This window comes from Dendrobates tinctorius, unplaced genomic scaffold (assembly GCF_039654945.1).
Source record: "Dendrobates tinctorius isolate UK_male_01 unplaced genomic scaffold, ASM3965494v1 ptg000036l, whole genome shotgun sequence".
In the NCBI taxonomy this organism is placed as follows: domain Eukaryota; kingdom Metazoa; phylum Chordata; class Amphibia; order Anura; family Dendrobatidae; genus Dendrobates; species Dendrobates tinctorius.
In genome coordinates, this window is record NW_027361704.1 from 51348 (window position 1) to 78343 (window position 26996).

General features: G+C 43.2%; 1 protein-coding gene across 3 annotated transcripts in view; it reads right to left on the reverse strand.

The window, feature by feature from the left end:
* Positions 1-983: 983 nt before the first annotated feature.
* The window catches only part of LOC141087864 (A-type potassium channel modulatory protein KCNIP1-like), a 1937055-nt gene continuing 1911042 nt past the window's right edge, over positions 984-26996 (reverse strand). For all 3 annotated transcript variants that reach the window (XM_073573691.1, XM_073573690.1, XM_073573689.1), the window contains one exon: positions 984-1121. In XM_073573691.1, the coding sequence (XP_073429792.1) occupies positions 999-1121 (123 nt within the window). In that variant the 3' untranslated portion in view covers positions 984-998. The remainder of the gene's footprint in view (positions 1122-26996) is intronic.

Genomic DNA, 26996 nt, shown 5'->3' on the forward strand with positions numbered 1-26996 from the left:
GTATAGATAGTATAATATGGACCGACAGGACTTCCACAATGCCCAATCCAACAGATGGACACCCAACCAGCAGTGTTCACATTTAAACAAATGAGGGCCTTACACCACAGAAGTGGCATCAATTTCACCACAGTAGAACTAGTATAATAGGACCTGACAAATCTTCCACTACACCCAATCCAGCAGATGGACACCCAACCAGGAATATTCACATTTCCAAAAAATAATGGCAGACATCACAAAAGTGGTATCAATTTCACCACAGCAGAAATAGTATAATAGAGATAGACATGTATTCTACTATGCCCAATCCAGCAGATGGACACCCAACCAGAAGTGTTCACATTTCCAAAAATTACATGAATACATTCAGAAGTTAAATTTAACTACATTTGCTCTCACTAATCTCTTAAAAAGAGGCCACGATCCACCATTTATACTGGTTTAAAAAAAAATATCCAAATCTAATCTTAAAAATAATGAAAAAAAGAATATATAGAGAAATTCAAAACATTACTGCTTATTGTTCTCAAGAATTTTGTACCACAGAAATGTTATACATCAAATTTTTCCTTAAGAGTTAATTAAACTGCAAATCAAAATATAAGTACAAAACCTGCACATAAAGTTGAGGGGTGCTCATTTTGAATAAATGGGATTATAATGAAGAAATGACAAAACTATTATCACATAAAGAAACTTATAAGAATTTAACCTTTAATCCAACAAATGCATATATAAATGAACTTGGGGTCTAGTACTAAAAGTTAATGAGATTGGTATCTCGAATAAGAAAGTATTTACATTTTTTAATATAAAAAAACTGATAATACCAACAGTATAATATTTACAAAAAAACATAAAAAGACTACTAGGTTATTGGCGAGACCGATCATTTGTGAAATTGGCTCTCTAACATCAAAATTATGTGAGTGTATTGATATTTTGCAGACATATGAAACTGTCTGCTTCATATTTAAAAGTTACAAATTATGTAATTAAAACTCTAGAACTAAATTATTTAATCTATATTTCAAGAGCATTTCATAATTGCTTACCTCTTGACAAGACTCAATAAATTCATCCAAGGTTACAACACCATCTTTATTTTTGTCCATTTTCTACAACAAAAAGGTATTTTGAAATGTTATTCTTGTTGATGGTTTATCTTAATATGAATATATTAGAGAGCACATTCTATTAAAGCCAAAAATATTTTAACAGACTATAAGAAGTAATTAGTAGATGTTTTACAGTGCAAGTTGCCAAATTTGGCACATTGTGTGGGAAGGAATATATGCAATAAAATAAATAAAGATAAAACACATTGACAATTATTATAGTTCATAAAAAGATTTTTCTGGTTTATAGCATATTGAAGCAGCATAAAAATATCTGTATATCTATTTATAGATATACAGTATATCTGCATACACTGTAGGGGTTTCACTCACTCAGCTATGGTTGAGGTAGGCACAGGAAGCGGTTTCATAAAAATGTCCAGTCAGTTTTATTAAAACTTCATAAACCTGCTTAAGCATAAACAAACAAAAAATGGGCTTCTACCGCACAAAGTGAAAACAAACAGAAAGTAAACAGACCACATAGTACTTATAACCTATTAAGATGTGCTGATGTGCTGATTAAATTTGCTGATGACACAAAGCTAAGAGGGATAGCTAATACTAGAGAAGAGAGAGAGAGGATTCAAAAAGATATAAATAAACTGGAGAAGTGGGCAGCAACTAACAGAATGGTTTTTAACAGGGAAAAATGCAAAGTACTACATCTAGGCAATAAAAATGAAAAAAGCATATACAGAATGGGAGGAATAGGGCTAAGCAACAGCACATGTGAAAAAGACTTGGGTATACTAATAGATCACAGACTGAATATGAGTCAACAGTATGATGCAGCAGCAAAAAAGGCAAATGCAATTCTAGGATGTATTAACAGAAGCATACAGTCTAGATCACGTGAAGTCATTATTTCCCTCTACTCCTCTTTGGTCAGACCTCATCTGGAATATTGTGTCCAGTTTTGGGCACCACATTTTAAAAAAGACATCTACAAACTGGAGCAAGTTCAGAAAAGAGTGACCAGAATGGTGACCGGTCTGCAAACCCTGTCTTATGAGGAAAGGTTGCAGGATTTGGGAATGTTTAGTTTGCAAAAGAGAAGACTGAGAGGAGACTTAATAGCTGTCTACAAATATCTAATGGGCTGTCACATTGTAGAGGGATCAACTTTATTTTCATTTGCACAAGGAAAGACTAGAAGCAATGGGATGAAACTGAATGGGAGGAGACACAGATTAGATATTAGAAAAAACTTTTTGACAGTAAGAGTGATCAATGAGTGGAACCAGCTGCCATGAGAAGTGGTGAGTTCTCCTTCAATGGAAGTCTTCAAACAGAGGCTGGACAGACATCTGACTGGGATAATTTAGCGAATCCTGCTTTGAGCAGGGGGTTGGACCAGATGGCCCAGGAAGTCCCTTCCAACTCTACGGTTCTATGATTCTATGTCCACTTGGCTAAGTGGAGCATACCCTTAAGCCAAAACATTAGACCAACCAAAGTTAGGATCTTTAAAGGACTAATCCTGATTTACTGACCAATAAGTTCTTGAAGACAATGCATGACACAAAATCTATCAAAAAGGGTTTAGACAAAAAAAATTATATTTTATTAAGCATAAATAGCAGACAAACACAGGTAGTAAGGTGAGGAAGTAGCTAAATAGCTAAAAAAAAGCGATGTGAAGGAAGATGAAAACAAGTTATATCACATCAGAAAGAGAGAACACGTGTCCTCTAGCAGCAACCACATATATGTGTAAAGTTATGCTGGTATACAAAGGTGCAAAAGTGGTTAATTAGCCAGTGAGCCAGTAAGCTTTGTTGGCAGTTTGGGCAATGAGCTCAGGTATAATAGCCTGACATTCCCATTGGACCGAACATCTAAAATAGGTGCTGCATGTGCATATGGCTGCTACGGGCTAAGTGTCAGAGTACCAGCAAAAATGTCATAGGGAAAGAAGATATTCACTAGATATCAAAATAGTAAAAAGTAACATTACCTTGAGATATGTCATAACTAAAGTGCAGGAGTAAAGGTGGGACATGCAGGCGCCTCGACGTGCGTTTCACGATCTTAGCTTCATCAGGTGAAATCACATGGCTGCTGAAATCACATGTCCCTTACATAAAGAGTGGACATCTTGTCTTATTGCCATTTTGTCAATAAAACAGCGGAGAGAGGCTGCTCCTGACGCTGGTCCTGGATGCTGATATATTTTAGTTAGTTAGCTAGGCGGTTGTTTCTAAGTCAGATACTTTAAATAGCTAGTGTCCTGTTCTGCATGACACTTCCAGCAGACTTTTTTCATTTTTCTTGTGCCACTAAGACAGCAGGGCACATTTCAAAGAAGTGTGTCATGCACTGCTTCTATAGAAATCCATGCATTAGTAGACCTAATAGATTTTGAAAATCTATTTTTTTCAGTTGCTAAATGTGATACAGCATGCCATTTCCCACCTTGTCATTTAGTAGCATGTGCAATTCATCTGTGTGTTGAGCTATTGCACAGTAAAAAAGCATTTTTTTTCAGTTGCTAACGTGATTAAGCACAACATATCTCACCTTGTCATTTAGTAGGGATGAAAATCATTTTTGTGCATAGCTGTCGCAGAGTAAAAAGAAATATATTTTTCTGTGACAAACATGATACAGCAGGGTAGATCCGAGTTTGAAATTATTTGAAGCAGATATTCTTTTGCATACAGGCCTCATCCACACTAAAAAAATAGCTTTTTTTCTGTTACTAACATGATGCAGTAGGGGAGATCTATGTCTGAAATTGTTTAGAGCTTATCTTCTATATTATACAGGCCTAATCCACACACAAAAAATATTCTGTTACTAACTTGATTCAGCACACTATATTTCACCTTGTCATTTAGTGCCACTGAAATTAAGCTGTGTGCAGAGCTGGTGTAGAGTGAAAAATCAAATTTTTTGTTGCCAATAAAGTGATCCTACCACACTATCCTAGCAACATGAGTAGGAAAAAGCGAGGTCCTGGTGGATGTAAGAATAGGCATAGTGTTCAATGTGTATGTGGGGTAGGTGGTAAAGTTAGTGAAAACATTAGTGAAACAACACTGTCACTTCCAATACAAACACAACTGAATACTGGATGGGCTACTCCAGTCCCTTTCTTTGTCAACCGCACAGCGGTGCACCTTTTTGATGAATGCCAGAATGTCAGGGGGCAAAGGCCGAAACGTGCGTTGGGGTAGGCGCGTACACCCCCCTGGACTACATCTAGTAGCTGAGCCGTGTTGGACATACAGGTAATATTGTTTATGAGCCCACATATTGCATCAGCAAATTATCTATTATTTATAGATATGGGGTGATTTTTTTTTACACTAGCTAGAGTTACCTATGATATTTTGGCTCTATTTTCAGCAACTGAGACACTTTTTTTTCAGTTACATATATTATAGCTCTTATAGAAGTCCTCTCTGGGAGGGTGGGGCATCCTTTTTAATGAACAGCAGCATACTTCGCACATTTTTGTCCATCATTCCATCATGTTGTCTACCTGTGTTGCACTATGTGTAATTTTTGCATGAAATTTTAACAATAAAATATTTGCATTATTTGTAAAGAAAACTTTTTGGACTAGTACACTTTTTCCGTGTGTTCTTTGCATTTGGTTGCATATGCAGAGCTGTTCACACATTCTATGCCTTGTGCATCAGAAGTGTATGCCAAAGATTCAGAGAGTTAAGAGAAGGAAATTATCTGCACCGATTCCCAAATTTTTTTAGCTTGTGTCTGGGGCACATTGAAGTAGGGTTCAAGTAGCATCCTGATCCTTGTCACCCAACCTTAATCCCCAGTAAAAAGGTGATCCTGATGAGACTCAGATATCTGAGGCTCACCTGGACTATACTGTGATGTCAGGGCAGGAAGAGGAGTAGGGTGACTCAAAGAGAGATGTATGGGATAAGACATAGGATGATGATGAAGTTTGTGAGAACACAGAGGAACGCAGCTGAGTAGGTCATCTGAGCAGGTGGAGGAGGAAGACGAGGAGGTTACGTAGCGCTGTACAGCGCACACGCTGAGTGATGCAACTATGACGAGCACTGCATCCTCAGGCAAAATTGGTAAAATTGATGCCACTTTGGTGGTGTCAGGCCCTATTTTTTAAAATTTGAAGACTCCTGATTGAGTTTCCAATTGCTTGACTGCCTGTAGCACAAGATACGTCGCTCTCCATTATGCTATTTCTACTCTGGTGAAATTTATGTCACTTTGGCAGTGTCTTCCCTAATTATTTTAAAGTTGAAGACCCCTGATTGGGTCCCCATCCTTTGGTTTGGCTGTAGTGGAAGATGTGTCGGTCCCTGTCATACTATTTCTACTCTGGTGAAATTGATGCCACTTTGCTGGTGTCTGCCACTAATTTTTGGAAATGAGTAGATCCCTGGTTGGGTCTCCTTCATATTTGTTGCCAGTAGCACTAGGTCTCCAAGGCTGGCAGGCCTCCACCTCCTTTGAGTCAACTACTCGTGTTACTATCCTTAGATTTTTCAGACTATAGCAGTCTACAGTAGTAGTATAGTTGCATGAATAAGAAAAAAAAACGGAAAGGGATCCAGCGATAGGCGAAGGTAGTTAAAATATAACTTTTATTGCAAAAGTGTTAAAAATAATTGAAACACATATTGTCGGGCACTATACACACAGAGGAGCAGATAAACGCATTTTGACACTAGTCTTACTCATGAGACAATATGTGTTTCCATTATTTTTAATACTTTTGCAGTAAAAGTTAGATTTTAACTACCCCACCTATCACTGGCTAATTTTCCATTTTTGTTCTTTCTCATGCTTCTTGTTTGTTCAAATCGATCAGGGTGAGGCGTTGGCTGGTAGCAGGGAGTCCACACACAGAACACGGTAAGCTGACTATCTTTCTCTTTTTTTGTATTGTTTGAGTGGTTCCACGTGGTATTAGGGCTCGTACCACAGCAGGCCCACCTCATCTTAATTTGAAGTTCAATTTAAAGCTGTAAATGCTGTCTCAGACCCTGATACCTCATGCATGACTGATTGCTGCTGTGCCATTCTAAAATTTGTACTGCATATCTATTGAGGCCACTTTCCGCGGGACTTCCCCTAATTTGATGTGTTTTGGCAGCTTTTGGGCCCGCTTTAAGGTGTTGTGTATGCTTTTTTTTTGCCTTCCACTGACTTCAATAAATTGACAAATATTGCAAAATCATTGATCATAGTCCAAATTGAACATTGAAATATTTGCTTATCTCTATTATCCACCAAGCATGGAGATTCCATGGGCTTTCTCTCTCGCCATTGCTTAAACAGGTTAATGTGGTGCACCTGGTAGGGCTTCCTTCTCCCTGGTTGGTGGACTTGACGTTGACGTATCCAACCTTTTCAACTACTTCATAAGGGCCCTGCTACTTGGCCAGGAATTTTCTCTTCACTGTAGTTACCAGGACCAGTAGCCGATCCCCAGGGTTGAAGTGTCTCAACCTCACCAATCCATAGTACACCCTCGCCTGGGTCTCTTGTGCTTTGAGGACATGTTCTTTTACTATGGGCATTGCCTCAAAAATTCTCTCTTGCATCTGGCCACATGTTCGATTGCACTCCTGTACACACCACCCTGGTCTCTTTCACTACGTCTAGGAGTCCACGGGGGTGTCGGCCATACAAGAGTTCAAAAGAAGAGAATCCAGTAGAGGCTTGAGAGACTTCTCTTATGGAGTACAGAAGGAGTGGCAGTAGACACTCCCAGTCTCAGCTGTTATTCTCTACTACCTTCTTCAGCATGTCCTTCAAGGTTTTATGAAACCTTTCCACCAAGCCATCTGTCTGTGGATGGTAGGCTGAGGTCAGGAGTTGAGTGATTTTCAGGGTTCTGCAAAACTCCCTGATCACTTTTGACATAAAGGGGTCCACTTGGTCCATTAAGATCTCCTTAGGCAACCCCATTCTAGAAAAGATATGGACCAACTCCCGGGCTATACACTTGGCGGAGGAGTTTCGTAGTGGTACTGTAAGGGGGTGACTTTGTACGTCACTTGCCACCTCTCCTTTGGTTGCTGTGCACACATAATACATGTGGCACCTTGGTGATTGTCCCTATTCATGTGATATAATGTTTATGTACTGTAATGTATTTGTCATATTATCATTATTATTTATTATATTTCCATTTATTCCATAGCGCTTTACATGTGAGGAAGGGTATACATAATGAATACAAGTACAGAAATCTTAAACAATACAAGTAACGACTGGTACAGGAGGGGAGAGGACCCTGCCCATGAGGGCTCACAATCTACAAGGGATAGGTGAGGATACAGTAGGTGAGTGTAGAGCTGGTCGTGCAGCGGTTTGGTGGATCGGTGGTTACTGCAGATTAAAGGCTTGTTGGAAGAGGTAGGTCTTCAGTTGCTGTATACTATGATGTCATTGTAACATGTTGTTCCTCACTGTTCATGGATTGTAACGTGGTGTATTTGAAATGTCTAAAATTAAGGCTAAGATAAGATAGGAGTTAGCATAGAGTAATAGTGGGGTTAGCTTAAGGGGGCACATTAGAGCAAGGTAATAGCATCGAAATAGAACATAAAATAGGTAAGAGTATTCTTTAGTTCCAGGCAGCATAGAAGTTAAGTAGATGGGAGGGGCACAGAGCAGCAGGGGGATATAGGAGGAATTCCCGGGCATACTGCCCAAAGGCAAGATGCATGTGGCTTACAGGATTTATATAGCCAGAAGAATGGAGCTGCTATGCCTGGAGGGAGTCCCAGGATAGGGACCAGTGTGGACAGCCACCAGTAAACAGAGGTCAACTCAAGGAGTATTCTGGGTCTATGACCAGAGCAGGTGGAGCTAAGGCTGGTTTCACACTTGCGTTTTTTTCGCGGCATTTTAGCGCTAAAAAACGCATGCGTTTTTTTTCCTATACTTTGCATGGGATGCGCTTATGTGCGCATACACACGCGTTTGTATGCGTTTTTGCGCGCATGCGTATTTTTGCGGTATGCGCTCGGGCGCACAAAATGCATCCTGTTGCATTTTTTGGGCGTCCGACTTGCCTCAAAAAAACGCATGCGCGCGCAATGCGTTTTTTTTTTACAGCAAGACACCCATTATAAGTCTATGGGTGCGCATATGTGCGCATTGGCATGCTTATGTATGCGTTTTTTTGCACATGCTTTTTTTTTGTTAACCATGGAATTTAGGGGTTTGGGTTAAAGTTAGGGTTGGTTAAGGGGGTTTAGGGTCAGGGTTAGGGTTAGGGTCAGGGTTAGGGTTAGGGTTAGGGTTAGTTAGGGTTTAGGGTTTGGGTTAGGGTTAGGGTCAGGGTTAGGGTTAGGGTCAGGGTTAGGGTTAGGGTTAGGGTCAGGGTTAGGGTTAGGGTTAGGGTCAGGGTTAGGGTTAGGGTAAGGGTTAGGGTTAGTTAGGGTTTAGGGTTAAGTATGGTTTGGTTAAGGGTTAGGGTCAGGGTTAGGGTTAGGGTCAGGGTTAGGGTTAGGGTCAGGGTTAGGGTTAGGGTCAGGGTTAGTAAAGTCATGGTTTGGGTTAGTGTGAGGGGCCACCTAATGTTTGGAAAAAACGCAAACGCGGTAAAAACGCACTAAAAACGCATACAAACGCATAAAAACGCTGCGTTTTTTTCATGCATGCTCATAAAAATGCTTGAAAAAAATGCAGCAGTTGTATGCTTTTGTATGCGTTTTTTCAATGCGTTTTTTTGCGGGAAAAACGCGCTGCAAAAAAAAGCAAGTGTGAAATTAGCCTAAGAGAGCGTACCTAGCACATCTTCCTAAGGAAGCCGAACCTGGGACTGAGGGAAACTGGTGAGCCTGGAGCACATGTGGAACAAAGTAAGTGCTGGTGCTGGAAGAAATTGTCAGGAAGAATCAGGACTGTCTGAAGGACAGGAAGAGTGAGGAAATGCCACTCTGTATGAACTGTGCTGCTGATTTTATGGATGCCTTGTTGTTTATTAAAGTTCATCGGTTGCAGAAAGACCCAGTCTTTGTAGTGATTTGCAGAGCCTACAAGGTAGCAGCTGAAAGTACTATTACAGAGCCTGTGAGTGTGCTGTGGAGCACTTTCTTTAACTTTTCATGAGCAAAGTGCTGGGGTGCTTACAGACCATTGCTTAGTGGACTCGCCCATGGCTACCACCCCGGGCCACCTTGTTACATTTTGCAGTCAGCAGGATCCAGATGCCTTGCATATTGCGAGCGGAAGATAGACAAGAGGAAGAAATACTAATATAGGAAAATTTTCAAATAATTATCATAAAATATAGTGGTAAACCACCCCTTGAGAGATTGGATGGCAGACTATCTGGAAAAATAATAGAACCAAACCACCAGAAATGGGGGAGGACGAACCAGCAGAATCAAGATGAATAATTAAAAATAATGATGGAAAAATATATAATTAAAAGTATGTTTTTATTGAATCATGACACAAAAAGCAACAGCATAATAATGAATACATGTATGTAGTTTAGAACTAAGCAAAAAATTACCGTAGATCTAAATTAGGGCACCATAGATATAAATAATTCTAAATTACTAAAATTGTGGTAGCCACAAAAATATAATAAAAGGCATAGTTAATTAAGCCAGGTAAGTAAGCACCTAAGATATAAAAATATATAAAGATATCAAAATAATCAAATATGTGGGTAAAAAATATATATAGAAAAACCCAGTGAAAAACCCATACATTAAACGCAATTTAGGTAAAAAATAATAAAGTGCAGCAGTGCAAACAATTAAAAATAGCCACAATGTGAAGGGAGACCAGTGAACAAAAAATAGTCTAAGGCCTCTTTCACACATCAGTTTTTCGCCGTCAGGCGCGATCCGGCTTTTTTTTGTAAAACCGGATCCGGCGAAATGCAATGCTGGATCTAGTTTTTCCCCATTGACTTGCATTAGCGCCGGATCGCGCCGGATGGCATTGCGTTTCATCCGTTTTTTGCCGGATCCGGCTACTTGTCTCATTCCGGCGTCTGGAAAAAATGGCTACTGTAACGTTTTTTGCCTCCGGCGAAAAAGCCGGAAGCGCCGGATCCGACGCTTCCGGCTTTTTGCCACAATGAAAGTCTATGGGCGCCGGAATGCGCCGGATCCAGAAAAAGACGGATCCAGCCACCGGATCCGTTTTTTTAAGTCTGCGCATGCTCAGATCCACTTGGCCAGCCCCCAGAAAACAGATATAACCTGCTAGACGGATCCGGCAGAAAAACGGATCCATTTCTACAGTTCTCCAAAATTTATGCCGGATCCGTTTTTTCTAAAAATAGCCGGATCCTGCCTGACGGCAAAAAACTGATGTGTGAAAGTAGCCTAATATATAAGGCCTCTTTCACACATCAGATTTTCGCCGTCAGGCGCGATCCGGCTCTTTTGACAAAAACCGGATCCGGCGAAATGCAATGCCGGATCCGGTTCCCCCCCATTGACTTGCATTTGCGCCGGATCGCGCCAGATGGCCATGCGTTTCATCCGGTTTTCGCCGGATCCGGCAATGTGTCGCAATCCGGCGTGGCTACTGTAACGTTTTTTGTCTCCGGCGAAAAAGCCGGACCCACCGGATCCGGCGCGTCCGGCTTTTTCACACAATGAAAGTCTATCAGCGCCGCATCCGGATCCGGTTTTTTGGGTCTGAACATATATAAAAGCATGACAGTGGGACCCTCAGCCACACCCAACATGCCACCCAAGACAGCAACCAGGCGCAGGAGAAGGCAGGAGACCACTGCAGCACCATCAGCACCACCACCACCCCAAATGGAGCAGCAAAGGGAACATGCTGAACAATGGGAGGGGAGTCCAGCAGCAGATGAGAGACAGTAATTATCAAATCCCCCATTCCTCAAAACTAGGGCCAAGGAATATCAAGATATTCATTGGCCCTTTGTTTCTCTTTATTCAACAGCCGCCCAAGAGATGCAGCAGCAGCAGCACTGGCAGCAGCAGCAGCAGCACCACCCACAGCCATGGAGTCTGGCCAGCAACAGGACAGCACATCTTCTTCTGGGAGCCCTCCCTCGCATCGTCAGCGTTTGACGGTAAGTTTTTATTTCCAAAATCCATCATCTCTGTAATATATGTCTATTCATTGGATTTTATTTCAAAACAGAAATCACAAGCTGAAGAGGAGCTCTCAGAAGAAGAAGAAAGGGGTGGACAGACACCTGGAGTGGGCTCACAATTGGAAAGTTTTTTGCATCAAACGCAGAAACACAACATCACACTACACACAACACATAGAAAACAATGTACCGCAGACATCACACAGCAAACAAATATGTCAACATCCAAACACATAAATTTTTTTCTTTTCTTCTCTAGTCTTCCCAATCTGGTGCTCGGCCAAGAGGTCCTCGCAGTGCCTCCCAGGGTCATCGGCGACAGCAACGCGGCGGTCACCAGCGTGTAAGTATAATATTTAAGTTAAATTTTGGTACACTTTTTATTTCATGTCTTAAAGTGTGGTGACTAATTTTGCCATTTTTCTATTTTACTTTAACAGCCTTCACAGCGTGCTCCCGACTCGGACGGTGAGGATGGAGGAATTGATGTGGACCACCTCATCGATCTCGTCAGAGAAAGGGAGCCGCTATGGAATATGGCTGACCGCCGCCATGCTGACCTGATTGTTACCCGACGACTCTGGGAGGGAATCTGTTCGCTTCTTGTGGGCCGCTGGGAGGACCTCGATGCTCAGGCCCAGATTAAAGAGCGTAAGTATATACAGTACCGGTTGCTTGATGTAAACCAGTGTTTCCCGAACTCCAGTCCTCGTGGTCCCCATGGATCATGTGTTCAGGATTTCTATTTACTATGGAAATCCTGAAAACATGACCCCTGGGGACCATGAGGACTGGAGTTTGGGAAACACTGATGTTGTATGCTAACCACTTTGTCCTTTCTCGTTTCAGGGGACAGAATTGTGAAGCGGTGGCGGTCTGTGAGGGATCGTTTTAAGAAGGAGTTCAATAAAGAGATGCGGGCCCCGAGTGGATCTGGAGGACGCAGGAGCAAGTACAAGTACGCACGAGCCCTGTCGTTCCTCCGGGATACAATGGTCACCAGAAGGTAAATATTACACACCACATGTGAAAAAAAAAATGTTTAGATGTAACAATTTTTTTTCAGCCAGGGCCATGCCATGTCACTATTTTAATTGTTTTTTTTTCTCTTTATTCCACAGCACGGTGAGTAGCACTCGGGAGCCTGCACGATTGGACCCTTCTGAGGCGATCCCTGAGGAGACCGGCACCGAGGGACACTTTGACCGCCCCGGTACATCTGCACCTTCCCAGCCTTCCCACACATTCGACCCATCTGTCCCATCCACCAGCACAGGAACATCGTGGCCGCCTACATTACATGAAGCTGCTGGTGAGGAGATCGCTTTCCCTTTACCTCACCCTTCTGCCCCTGCCACCTCTAGTACACCTGCGGGTACTGGGCGGCAGCGGCAGAGGGGTCAGGAAAAGACTTATGCGCCAGAGTTCTTGCATCTGAATGCATCTTTCCAGAACTGTCTAAAAGTCTTGTCAGAGCAAATCTCCGCAGGCTTTCAGCAGATCAACTCCAGCATTCTGGAGGTGAAGACACTTCTGCAAACCATGCATTCAGAAGCAAGATCTTTGCCAAACCACGCCTTTTTCAGGTCTGTTGTGGAGCGCATGGAAACGCTCTCTCCTAGCCAGCAGATGCATGTAATGCATTCATGCCACAGTGCTCTCCAGCACGTTACCTCCCAACCTCCTCCTCCCACCCCAGTAGTTCCTCCACCTGCACCCCCTCCAGTCACTTTCCATCCTCCCTGTCCTATTACATACCAGCCACCTCCCCAGTACCAGCAACCTCCCCAGTACCAGCAACCTCCCCAGTACCAGACATCTCCCCACTTCCAGCAACCTGTCCCGTACCAAACTCCTTCCCCGTACCAAACTCCTTCCACATACAAATTTCCATCAACATCATCTGCTCCTACAGTCCCTGCCCAACCCTCCACTCCACCGCCCACCACTTCTTCTGCCTCCCACATGTCCACCCATTCTGTAGCTTTTTCCACACCTTCACCTCTAACTGTTCCTTCCCCACCACGATCCCAGTCCTCTCTCCACACTCCCAGTGTCGAAGTGTCCCGCAGCCCCTCCAGCAGTATTTCCACCCCACACTACACCGATTTATAATGTGTGTTTTGTATTAAAAATGCCCAGTTGGTTTCAAACCTTTATTAAAAAAGTTTTTTTAACTTTAAAAACATTTTACAAAAAAAAAAAAATTTAAATAAAAGTTAAATTATCGTTTTACAATGGTTGTCTGTCATTTCTTTCTGCGGCGAAATATGTTTAAAAAAAAGGTTAAATACAGGGTATTTCAAAGGTAAAAAGGTATTCAAAACCAGGTATATAACTGTGGGTAAATTTTAGCTTTTTGCCACAGTTGTGTTCCTGGTTGTGTTTGAAGCAAAGTATTTCACCTAAAAAGTTGTGTTTATTGTTGGTGATTTCCTAACAATGTACATAACTTTTGTTAAAAGGTGAAATACTTTGCATAAAACACAACCAGGTACACACCTGTGGCCTAAAGGTAAAAATATTAAGACCATGACAAGATAGCCAACTTTGGTTGGCAAAGGTATATACTGTTGGTACAGAAGGTACACAAGTTTGGTTAAGGGCACAAATCTTTCACACTCTGTCATCCTGCCAGTGTACTCTGCCTAGAGGTGACATAAAGTATAGTGCAAAATTGTCCCTCATTACTGAAACCGTCACAGAACTTCTAGTGGTAATGTCATGGTAATCTTGCAAGGTGGTTTCTTCAGAGGTGTCCTCAATGGAAATGGGTTCCTTGCAGATAACAAAATTGTGGAGTACCACGCAAGCTTTGATCACCTCGTCCACAGTTTCTGTCTTGAGGTTGATCGCAGTCAATAGGACCCGCCATTTGGCTGTCAGAATACCAAAGGTACATTCAACCATTCTTCTTGCTCTTGTGAGGCGGTAATTAAAAATGCGTTTTGTTCTTGACAATCCTCTGCTACCGTACGGTTTCAAAAGGTGTTCTGACAGCTGGAAGGCTTCATCCCCTACACAGACAAATGGCATAGGTGGACCAGATGTTTGCGGCAGCGGTCTAGGGGATGGGAACTGGAAGGTGTTTCCATACAGTTTACCCCCCATGGCAGACAGTTTGAAAACTTGAGAGTCATTGGAGCGGCCATAGGCCCCAATATCAACAGCATATCATTTGTATTCCGCGTCAGCGATGGCCATGAGGACAATTGAAAAATATTTCTTGTAATTGAAATATTTCGATCCTGATCCGGCTGGCTTTACAATGCGGATATGTTTCCCGTCCACAGCGCCCAAGCAGTTCGGAAACTGACATATCTGTTGAAACTTTTCTGAAATTTCAATCCACCTCTCTGTTGTGGGCTCTGGTAAAAACTCTTCAGCTAAGGAGTCCCACAGTGCACGGCATGTGTGCTTCACTATTCCAGATATTCTGGAAATCCCGAGTCTGTACTGGAAATGCAGTGACGAAAGGGATAATCCAGTTGCAAGAAATCTGTGGGGAAAAAAACAATCAATTAGTTTAAAATCACAGCATTACATACCAAAACTCAGCTATAACACTTGGAGATGCAAACTACCACCAACAAGATTGTAGTGAAAGTGTGCTCTGATGCGAGCATATCCAATAAATGTGGCTTACCTTAAAGTCACCATCAGACGCTCTGCGGGTGAAACAGAGAAGCGGCAATAGGTGTCCGATTTTCTTATGAGGTGTGCAATGCGCTCCACCAAGTAATCAAAATTCTCCATTTTCATCCGAACATATCCAAAAAATTTATCCGGGTTTCGTCTAAGGTCCATGCAGAGTGTAGAATAGACCCCACGTGTCATTCTTTTGGCTGTGATGGGGTGGATCCACAAACGTCGTCTACGATGCCTGATGCACTGCTGTCTCGCTCTCTCCTTCTCCAGAACAATCACCCTCAAATGATTCGCCTCCGCTGTAAAATCCGCCAAATTCTTCAAAATATTTCCAATCACAACATCCATCTTCGCCAGTGACTTGCTCTTCTCTCCAACCTGCACTTTCTCCTCTACAACCTGTCAAAGAAGGGCTGTAGGAACACGCTATATATAGTTTTTCAGTAGCCAATCCCGTTCGGAAGGCCACAAGGGGCGATTTTAAAAATCGGATCCGGCGTAATCCGTCGAAAAACGGATCGAAAACCAGATGAACCGGATGAGACGGATCCGGTTTTGGCTGTAAGCGCAAGATGGATCCGGCAGAAAACCGGATCCGTCACATCCGGTTTTACAAAACATTTGCCGGATCCGGCGCTCCGGCACGACGCCGGAACGCGCCTGACGCCGAAAACCTGATGTGTGAAAGTAGCCTAAGGTGCACCAGTATAAGCAGCTGTATAGTCAATAATACACAAAGCCAACAGCGCTGTATAGAGAGAGCAGTGCAAAAATGCAAATTACCTGGATGCCAATATAGAAGGTCACGGTGTGCCTCAAGAATGCGCCCCAACGCGCAATTCGAATTTAGAATCTTTCGTCAGGGGGATGAGGAACCCATTAACAATTGGGCTTTATATAACGTCATAAATCCGGTATCCGGTATCAGATATATTCAAAAAATAGGAGCATGATTTCAATATAACTAATCCATATAGTCTTGAATATTACACCATAACGGGATAAAATGGCCCAGTTATCTATGACCCGTATGGTAACAAAATCAGCAGATATACCGCCAACATGAACGCTGTTATGAAATTAACAATATGCGGGGGTTCAACAGCCTATTCAATCATGGACTATATAGTCAGGAGATATACAAACAGGCCTACAGTACGACCTGTCAACATGATCATGCAATTAGCAATATAAAGGGGTTAGATAATCCCATTCATTTATAGACCATATAGCCACACAGAATTGATATGAAGGAGTTAAATAGCCAGTTTGTCTACAGGCCACATATTCACAAAACCAACAGATATAACTCCAGTACAGACTCTGACCTGTCCACATGATCATGCAATTAGCAATATAAAGGGGCTAGATAATCCCATTCATTTATAGACCATATAGTCACATAGAATTGATATGAAGGGGTTAAATAGCCAGTTTGTCTACAGGTCATATATTCACAAAACCAACAGATATAACTCCAGTACAGACTCGACGCATTTCCCCTCTTCCGAGGTTCATGAGGAGTGTGAAGGAAAAAACGGAGTACTTAGCTTAAGCATAAGATGTTCAGGGTACAGCTTGATGGTCAGGGACGATCCCCTCTAGTCGTATGATGCATGGAGTTTGTGACCACTATCCGCTGTTATATAGAGCACATGAAGGCAGCAGGTGCTGTGGCGTGCGTGTCAGCTGATTGCGTGTCAGGTTACTGCTTCCGGCCTCAAGGTGTCACTCATAGAGAATACCAGCGCCGCTGTATGTAAATCTCAAATGGTAGTAAGCGTCATAGCAAGTCATGCGATACTTTAATAAGAATACAAATGCCCAGACAGTGAGGGTTTAACTGCGCAAACACGGAAGCTAAATCCCTGCTTCCGGTTTCAGAATGTTACTCATAGGATGTAGCAGCGATGTTGTTTACACATCCAAGACAGAAGTACGTATCCTCCCACGTCACGCAGACGCAAGGGTGCAAATTGTCAAACACCCCGCTGTCCTGCCATCCAGAAGTGCTCAGGACCGGATGTGTCTCCAACAGTGTCCAGAGCCGGCCCACATAGGGACTCAATTTATAAACTGCATTTTTTCTGCGTTTGGGGGCAGATGGTTGCAAGTTGGGGGTGTGCAGTGAAGATGAACAGCTTATAGTCGATGAAGGTGTTCGAGGGGAAGGGGCAAGAAAACTTGTGGGGGAAGGGTGGCCAGTTATGGGAATGGAACTAGACACGCTAGGAGGAGAGGACAGAGGTTCAGCTACAGTGGTCTTAACTGTTTGTCTCCTTAAACTGGTCTGCCTGGACCTCGTTGGGCCCAATTCCCACCTTGATTGTTGGCGCCGCCTGGAACTTGGGGCAAATAAGGAATGTGGGTCCCCCGTCTGCTGCTGTGGCTGCTGCTGTGCCTGCTGCTGTGCATGCTGCTGCTGCTGCTGCTGCTGCTGTGGCTGCTGCTGCTATTGTTACTGCTGCAGATGATCTGTGGTGGCGGTGGCAGTGCTTGTCCTTGCAGGAGGACTGGTGGCGGCAGTGATGGTCCAGGTTTGTGAAGTGGTGGCAGGGCTAGTACATGTTATAGTGTTTGCGGCAGGGCTGTTCCACATTTGAGGAGTGGTTACTGTGGCTGTGCACCAAGCATGCATGGGGGTGGCGGTGGTGCTCCAGACAGGAGCAGCGCTTGCCATGGTGGTGTCAGTGAAGTGACCAGCAGCACTCAGACTTGTGGTGGTGTAATGGTGGGTGTCCTGGCTTTGAATATAGGTGTCCGTGCAGTGGTATGCAGCACAAGTCGGCAGTGAGGTGAAGCGAGTCAATGGTGGCATAGTTGGAAATGACACCACTGACTGCTGCCCGTACCGATTATGCTGCATAGCCTGCAAGAAAGCATTGTTGCAGGCCTGCAGCACACTCAGCTGTTGCTCAGGACTAAGGTATTCCGCCATGCCCTTTTCAATCTTACTAAAAAAAACGGTGCGCTGGTCTGTTGAGGTCGGCCTCCAGACGGTCAAGGCTGTTATGAACGAGTCACCGTAGGAGGCAGACACAAAAATAGAAGCTACGTCCAGAAAACCGGAGAAGTTGGCAACTATCAGATTGCAGACCCCTGAACCTATCAACACAACTAGCAGCAGCCGGGGGGGGTTCCTACGGTGCCCTAGACCCCTCAATCACAGCCGGAGGACTACATAACCTAAAGACAGAAGAGGAAATCTAAACTGCCCCAGAGCAGACCCCAAAGTAAAAGGCAGCCCCCAACATATAATGACGGTGAAGCAAGATGAAAAAACACTTACACAGATATAAAGATAGGCTGAGCAAACAATGGGGCCCAAACTAACTAAAATAGGACAGGATAGGATGGTTGCTGTCTGCAATCTGCCAAAACCCTATGAAAAACATAAGCCAACAGGCTGATATGGAAAAAGGCCATGAAGCAGCTAGGCTTCAAAAACTATATCAGCACTCAGGTATTTTCTGAAGACAGAGCTAAAGGAATTCAGCTCACCCCAGCAGGGAATGACAGAAATCCAGCAAAACAAAGACAAAGTACAAATGCAAAAGGCAGAGCAGAAAACTTAGCTTTAGGAGAGCAGGAATTCAGACTGGTATCCAAGGATCCCACAGGGAAATCACCCGCAGGGCAGCAGGGCGTGGACAGCCTTATATCCAGTCAGAAACTCCACTCAGCCAATCATCATCATTAGGCCCAGATGCTTGATAATCAGGCTCACTACCTTTCTTTACCAGAAGAGGGAGTTCATCGGGCCTCAGTGGTAAAGGGGAAAATGAACTCACAACAGTACCTCCCCCTTGAGGAGGGGTCACCGAACCCTCAACCATGCCACCAGGGCGATCAGGGTGAGCCCGATGAAAGGCACGCACCAATCTTTTGGCATGAATATCAGAGGCAGAGACCCAGGAATTATCCTCCTGACCATAACCCTTCCACTTAACCAAATACTGGAGTCTCCGTCTAGCCAGACGGGAATCCAGTACTTTCTCTACCTCATATTCCATGTTACCTTCAACCAATACAGGGTCTGGAGGTGCCACCCCAGGAACAACAGGTTCAACAAACCTCTTCAACAAAGACTTATGGAACACATTATGGATTTTAAATGTGACAGGAAGAGACAAACGAAAAGAGACCGGATTAATAATCTCCAAAATCTTGTAAGGTCCAATAAATCTAGGCTTAAACTTAGAAGCCACCTTCATAGCAATATTTTTTGATGATAACCACACCATATCACCAACCCTAAACTGGGGACCAATGGTCCTATGTCGGTTGGAAAACCGCTGGGCCTTTTCCTGGGAGAGAGATAACTTATCCACCACTTGGTCCCAGATCTGGTGCATTCTCTCCACCACAGTGTCAACACCTGGGCAGGCAGAGGGGGCTCCACCTGCCCTGGAGAAAATCGAGGATGAAACCCAAAGTTACAAAAAAAAGGTGACATCAAAGTGGCAGAACTAGCTCTATTATTTAAAGCAAATTCGGCCAAGGGCAAAAATGAAACCCAATCATCCTGATCAGCGGAAATAAAACATCTCAAATATGACTCCAAGGTCTGGTTTGTTCTTTCTGTCTGCCCATTGGTCTGAGGGTGAAAAGCAGAGGAGAAGGACAACTGAATACCCAGCTTGGAACAGAAAGTTCTCCAAAATCTAGACACAAACTGAACTCCTCTGTCAGATACAATGTTCTCAGGAATCCCGTGCAAGCGAACCACCTGTTGCAAAAACAGGGGCACCAACTCAGAGGAAGACGGCAACTTAGGGAGTGGTACAAGATGAACCATCTTAGAGAACCTATCACAAATTACCCAAATAGCAGTCATCCTTTGAGAGACAGGCATATCAGAGATGAAATCCATTGAAATATGGGTCCATGGCCTCTTGGGGACAGGCAAAGGCATCAACAACCCACTAGAGCGAGAACACGATTTAGACCGGGAGCAAGTCCCACAGGACTGCACAAAATTCCTGACATCACGAGACAAGGAGGGCCACCAAAAAGACCGACTCACCAAATCTCTAGTACCAAAAATACCTGGATGACCAGCCAAAGCAGAGCAATGAATCAATCATAGAATCATAGAATCATAGAATCGTAGAGTTGGAAGGGACCTCCTGGGCCATCTGGTCCAACCCCCTGCTCAAAGCAGGATTCGCTAAATCATCCCAGTCAGATGTCTGTCCAGCCTCTGTTTGAAGACTTCCATTGAAGGAGAACTCACCACTTCTCGTGGCAGCCTATTCCACTCATTGATCACTCTAACTGTCAAAAAGTTTTTTCTAATATCTAATCTGTGTCTCCTCCCATTCAGTTTCATCCCATTGCTTCTAGTCTTTCCTTGTGCAAATGAGAATAAAGTTGATCCTTCTACAATGTGACAGCCCTTTAGATATTTGTAGACAGCTATTAAGTCTCCTCTCAGTCTTCTCTTTTGCAAACTAAACATTCCCAAATCCTGCAACCTTTCCTCATAAGACAGGGTTTGCAGACCGGTCACCATTCTGGTCGCTCTTTTCTGAACTTGCTCCAGTTTGTTGATGTCTTTTTTAAAATGTGGTGCCCAAAACTGGACACAATATTCCAGGTGAGGTCTGACCAAAGAGGAGTAGAGGGAAATAATGACTTCACGTGATCTAGACTGTATGCTTCTGTTAATACATCCTAGAATTGCATTTGCCTTTTTTGCTGCTGCATCACACTGTTGACTCATATTCAGTCTGTGATCTATTAGTATACCCAAGTCTTTTTCACATGTGCTGTCACTTAGCCCTATTCCTCCCATTCTATATATGCTTTTTCCATTTTTATTGCCCAGATGTAGTACTTTGCATTTCTCCCTGTTAAAAACCATTCTGTTAGTTGCTGCCCACTTCTCCAGTTTATTTAAATCTTTTTGAATCCTCTCTCTCTCTTCTCTAGTATTAGCTATCCCTCCTAGCTTTGTGTCATCAGCAAATTTAATCAGTTTACCCTCAATTCCTTCATCTAAATCGTTGATAAAGATGTTGAACAATACAGGGCCCAGGACAGAGCCCTGTGGTACCCCACTTGAGACATTCTTCCAACTGGATGTGCAGCCATTTACGACCACTCTTTGGGTCCGATCACTAAGCCAGTTATGAATCCACCTAACAGTTGCCTTGTCCATTCCATACTTAATCATTTTTTCAATAAGGATTGTATGAGAGACTTTGTCAAATGCTTTGCTGAAGTCAAGATATACTATATCTACAGCATTTCCTTGATCCACCCAATCAGTGATACCGTCATAGAAGGAAATTAAGTTAGTCTGACATGACTTATTAGTTACAAACCCATGCTGACTCTGTTTAATCACTTCATTCTTATCCAGGTATTGACATACATGTTGTTTAATAATTTGTTCAAAGATCTTTCCTGGTATAGAAGTCAGACTCACCGGCCTATAGTTACCTGGGTCCACCTTCTTCCCCTTTTTGAAGATAGGAACAACATTTGCTCTTCTCCAGTCTTCTGGCACTTCTCCTGTTCTCCAAGAATTTTCAAAGATTATAGAGAGGGGTTCAAAAATTTCTTCTGCTATCTCCTTCAGTACTCTGGGGTGTAATTCATCTGGACCTGGAGACTTGAATTCATTTAGGCTAGCTAAGTGTTTCCTCACTATCTTTCTGTTTATAGATATCCTGGATTCTTCTATTCCCTTAATAGGACAGTGAATAACAGTTGATGTTACATTTCCTTTCTGAGAGAAAACAGATGCAAAATAGGAATTTAAAAGTTCAGCCTTCTCAACATCCTGTCTTACCATTTCATCATTTTCATCCTGTAAAAATCCTATGGCATCTTTGACTTTTCTTTTACTTTTGACATATCCCCAAAATCCTTTATTATTGCTTTTGACATCTCTTGCAAGCCTCAATTCATTTTCAGCTTTAGCTAATCTGATTTGTGCCCTGCAGGTTCTGCAGACAGCATTATATTCTTCTTTAGATATGCCTCCCTCTTTCCATTTTATAAACATTTTTTTCTTCCTTTTTAGCATGTGCTTAAGTTCTGTGTTCATCCATCCTGGTTTCCTTAACTGCTTCCTATTCTTCCCTCTTTTCGGAATTGTTAACAACTGTGCTTTGAGAATTTCATTTTTCAAGATTTCCCATCCTTCCTGGACATTTTTGTCTTTAAGGATATCCAGCCATTGGATCCCTCCAATTCTCTTTCTGAATCCCTTAAAATCTGCCTTTCTGAAATCTAACCTTGACGTCTGAGTCTTCACAGGTCTTCCGCCTCTAGTTATCCAAAATTCTAAAATAGCATGGTCGCTACCTCCTAGGGTCCCAGCCACTTTTACCTCCTCAACCATTTCCTCCCTGTTTATAAGGATTAGATCCAAAGTAGCAGTTCCCCTTGTTTTCTCCCTTACCTTTTGGAAGATAAAGTTGTCAGCAAGAGAGGATAAGAATTTCCTTGACCTGTTAGTTTTGCCTGAGAGAGATTCCCAACAAATGTCTGGATAGTTGAAATCTCCCATGACAACTATGTCATATTTTTTGGAGAACTTGGCCATTTGATGCATAAAGAGTTCATCCATAGCTTCAGGTTGCACAGGCGGCCTGTAGTAAATGCCTACAATGGTGTCCTTTCCATTGTTCTGTCCTTGTATTCTTACCCAAACAGTTTCCACAGAACTCCCAGTCTCTGAAGCTTCAATCTCTGTGCAGATATACGCGTTTCTAACATACAATGCGACACCCCCTCCTCGTTTATCAAGTCTGTTTCTTGCAAATAAGTTGTATCCTTCTAGTCTTGTATTCCAATCATGTGTATTGTCCCACCAAGTTTCAGTGATTCCAATGACATCATATTTCTTTTCCTGTGTTAGTAGTTCCAATTCTCCTTGTTTGTTGCCCATGCTTTGTGCATTAGTATAGAAACATTTTAGTTTGTGATTGGTTTCACTTTCTCCAATATTTTTATTAATTAGATTCTTTCGTCTTTGTTCTTCCTTTCCACTTCTAATAGCAGAGTTCTCAATAGCATTTGTCAGGTGTATGGCTTTTTCTGGTCTTTTGCTTCCCTTCCCATGTTGTTCTAGTTTAAAGCTCTCCTTACAAGTGTAGCAAGGCGACTTCCAAATACATGCTTTCCAGTCTTCGTAAGGTGCACCCCATCTCTAGCAAGTAGTCCATCGTATAAGTAGTTCACTCCGTGATCCAGAAATCCAAATCGTTGCTGACGGCACCATCGACGTAGCCAGTTGTTCACCTGCAGAATCTTATTCCACCTCCTTGTTCCATGGCCATCCACTGGGAGGATGGAAGAGAAGACCACCTGCGCTCCCAGTTCTTTCACTTTCTTGCCTAAGTCTTCAAAGTCTCTGCAGATGGTTTCCAGGTCGTTTCTTGAACTTCAGACATCACTCTCCTCTTCCACTGGTCAGGAACGTACAACTTTCCACTGGGACAACACTCAGGTTTGTCCTCCTGGAACTCTTCCAGAGCACGTCTCAAATCGGGTGAGATGGCAGAAAGAACTATCCCTTCGCCTAAGATGGTAGCAGGTTTGGTCACCACAGGAGAATCAGCAAAGAAGCTCCTAGAGAGGGCGTCTGCCTTGACATTCTTCGTTCCAGGAAGAAAAGAAACCACAAAATCAAAACGTGTAAAAAGCAAGGCCCACCTAGCCTGTCTAGGGTTCAAGCGCTTAGCCGACTCTAGGTAAATCAAATTCTTGTGGTCAGTGAGGACCACGACTTGATGCTTAGCTTCCTCCAACAAATGTCTCCACTCCTCAAATGCCCATTTCATGGCCAACAGTTCCCGATTCCCCACATCATAGTTACGTTCAGATGGAGAGAACTTTCGGGAAAAGAAAGCACAGGGATTCATTTTAGATGTTACAGGATCCTTTTGGGACAAAACAGCTCCTGCACCAATCTCAGAAGCATCCACCTCTACCTGGAACGGAAGTGAGACATCAGGTTGCCGCAAAACCGGGGCGGAGGTGAATCTTCGCTTCAGCTCCTGAAAGGAAGAAACAGCCTCTGGAGACCAATTTAACACATCAGCACCCTTCTTAGTCAAATCAGTCAATGGCTTGGCAATACTAGAAAATTTTGCTATAAATTTCCGATAAAAGTTAGCAAAACCCAAAAACTTCTGAAGGGCCTTCAAAGAAGTGGGCTGAACCCAATCGTGAATGGCCTGTACCTTGGCCGGGTCCATTTTAATAGTTGCCGGAGACAAAATAAATCCCAAAAAAGAAATCCTCTGTACTCCAAAAAGGCATTTAGATCCTTTGACATACAGGGAATTCTCCCTCAAGATCCGGAACACAGTCCGAATATGTTCCACATGAGAATCCCAAACCTTGGAGAAGATCAAAATATCATCCAGATAGATAATCAAAAATTTATCGACAAAATCTCGGAAAATATCGTTCATGAAGCACTGGAAGACAGAAGGGGCATTAGTGAGCCCAAAAGGCATCACCAGGTACTCAAAATGTCCCTCCGAAGTATTAAACGCCATCTTCCATTCATCCCCATGCTTAATGCGGATAAGATTATACGCCCCCTGAGGTCAAGCTTGGTAAACCAACAAGCACCTTTAACTCTGGAGAATAGATCCAAAATCAGGGGTAACGGATACTGTTATTTAACAGTAATTTTGTTGAGGGCACGATAATCAATACAAGGTCTTAATGATCCATCCTTTTTGGCTACAAAAAAAAACCCGGCACCTAAGGGTGACGAGGATGGTCTAATATGACCCTTCTCCAATGCCTCCTTAATATAGGATCGCATAGCCTCGTGCTCTGGTACAGATAAATTGAAGAGCCGACCCTTGGGGAATTTACACCCCGGGCTCAGTTCAATTGCACAGTCATAACCCCTATGAGGAGGCAGAGACGCAGACTCCTTCTCACTAAATACATCATAAAAGTCCGCCAAATAATCAGGAACATCATGCGACTGAGGGGAGGTGGAAAACACCGGAGCCTCACTAAAGGCACACCGACAACCCCAACTCACCACAGACACAGATTTCCAATCCAAAACTGGATTATGAATTTGCAACCAGGGAAACCCCAGAACAATGGTATCATGCAGATTATGCAACACCAAAAATCTGCAATTTTCTTGATGGTCTGGGGCGACCCGCATTACCACCTGGGTCCAAAACTGAGGTTGATTTTTTGCAAAAGGAGTAGCATCAATCCCCCTCAAAGGGATAAGCGTCTGCAGAGGTGTCATCGGAAATCCACAACGTTTAGCAAAATCCAAGTCCATTAGGTTTAGAGCTCCTCCCGAATCCACAAAAGCCTTGGCGGAAAATGTGGACAGGGAGCAGATCAGAGTAATAGCCAGAAGAAACTTAGGTTGAACACCACCAACAGAAAACGTGTGTGCAAAGCGTTTCTCTCATTTAGGACAGACAGAAATAATATGCGAGGCATCTCCACAGAAAAAACACAACTTATTACGCCTTCTGAACTCCTGACGCTGCTCTCTGGACAAAACTCTATCACATTGCATAGGTTCAGACATTTGTTCAACAATTGGCAACACTACTCGTGCAGTTTTGCGTTCGCGTAAACGCCGATCAATCTGAATGGCTAATGATATAGAATCGTCAAGACCAGAGGGAACAGGAAATCCCACCATAGTATCTTTTACGGCTTCTGACAAACCCTTCCGAAAGAGAGCAGCCAGGGCATTATCATTCCAGGTAGTAAGTACCGCCCACTTTTGAAATTTTTGACAGTACGATTCTGCAGAATCTTGACCCTGGTTCAATGCCAGCAGGGTCTTTTCAGCCTGATCAATGGGATTAGGTTCGTCATACAACAACCCCAAGGCTTGAAAAAATGCGTTCACATTAGTCAGAATAGGATCATCAGGTTTCAAAGAAAACGCCCAATCCTGGGGATCACCACGCAGCAAAGAGATGACAATTTTAACCTGCTGCGCGGAGCTCCCTGACGAGTTAGGCTTCAAAGCAAAAAATAATTTACAATTATTTTTGAAATTCAAAAATTTAGACCGATCCCCAAAAAATACATCAGGTGCAGGAATCTTTGGTTCAGCAGCATGTGAATGAGCCAGATAGGCGGAAATTCCCCGCACTTCCACAGCGAGCTGCTCCACATGATCAGACAATTGCTTTATCTCCTTTGAGAGAAAAAAAAAATCTCCCTACGGCCTCAGAGATATAGAGGAAAAAATATACACACTTTTTTTTTTTTTACAATTCTTTACTGCTATTGAGTACCCTAGGATCTGCGGTATGGCGGGTGATTCTGTTATGAACGAGTCACCGTAGGAGGCAGACACAAAAATAGAAGCTACGTCCAGAAAACCGGAGAAGTTGGCAACTATCAGATTGCAGACCCCTGAACCTATCAACACAACTAGCAGCAGCCGTGGGGGTTCCTACGGTGCCCTAGACCCCTCGATCACAGCCAGAGGACTACATAACCTAAAGACAGAAGAGGAAATCTAAACTGCCCCAGAGCAGACCCCAAAGTAAAAGGCAGCCCCCAACATATAATGACGGTGAAGCAAGATGAAAAAACACTTACACAGATAGAAAGATAGGCTGAGCAAACAATGGGGCCCAAACTAACTAAAATAGGACAGGATAGGATGGTTGCTGTCTGCAATCTGCCAAAACCCTATGAAAAACATAAGCCAACAGGCTGATATGGAAAAAGGCCCTGAAGCAGCTAGGCTTCAAAAACTATATCAGCACTCAGGTATTTTCTGAAGACAGAGCTAAAGGAATTCAGCTCACCCCAGCAGGGAATGACAGAAATCCAGCAAAACAAAGACAAAGTACAAATGCAAAAGGCAGAGCAGAAAACTTTGCTTAAGGAGAGCAGGAATTCAGACTGGTATCCAAGGATCCCACAGAGAAATCACCCGCAGGGCAGCAGGGCGTGGACAGCCTTATATCCAGTCAGAAACTCCACTCAGCCAATCATCATCATTAGGCCCAGATGCTTGATAATCAGGCTCACTACCTTTCTTTACCAGAAGAGGGAGTTCATCGGGCCTCAGTGGTAAAGGGGAAAATGAACTCACAACACAAGGCGCTGTTCAACAGAGTGGAAGCGGTGTTCCATGTGGTTAAAACCACATTCCATAAGTGAAAAACCGCTTTCCACTCTGTCTGACAGCG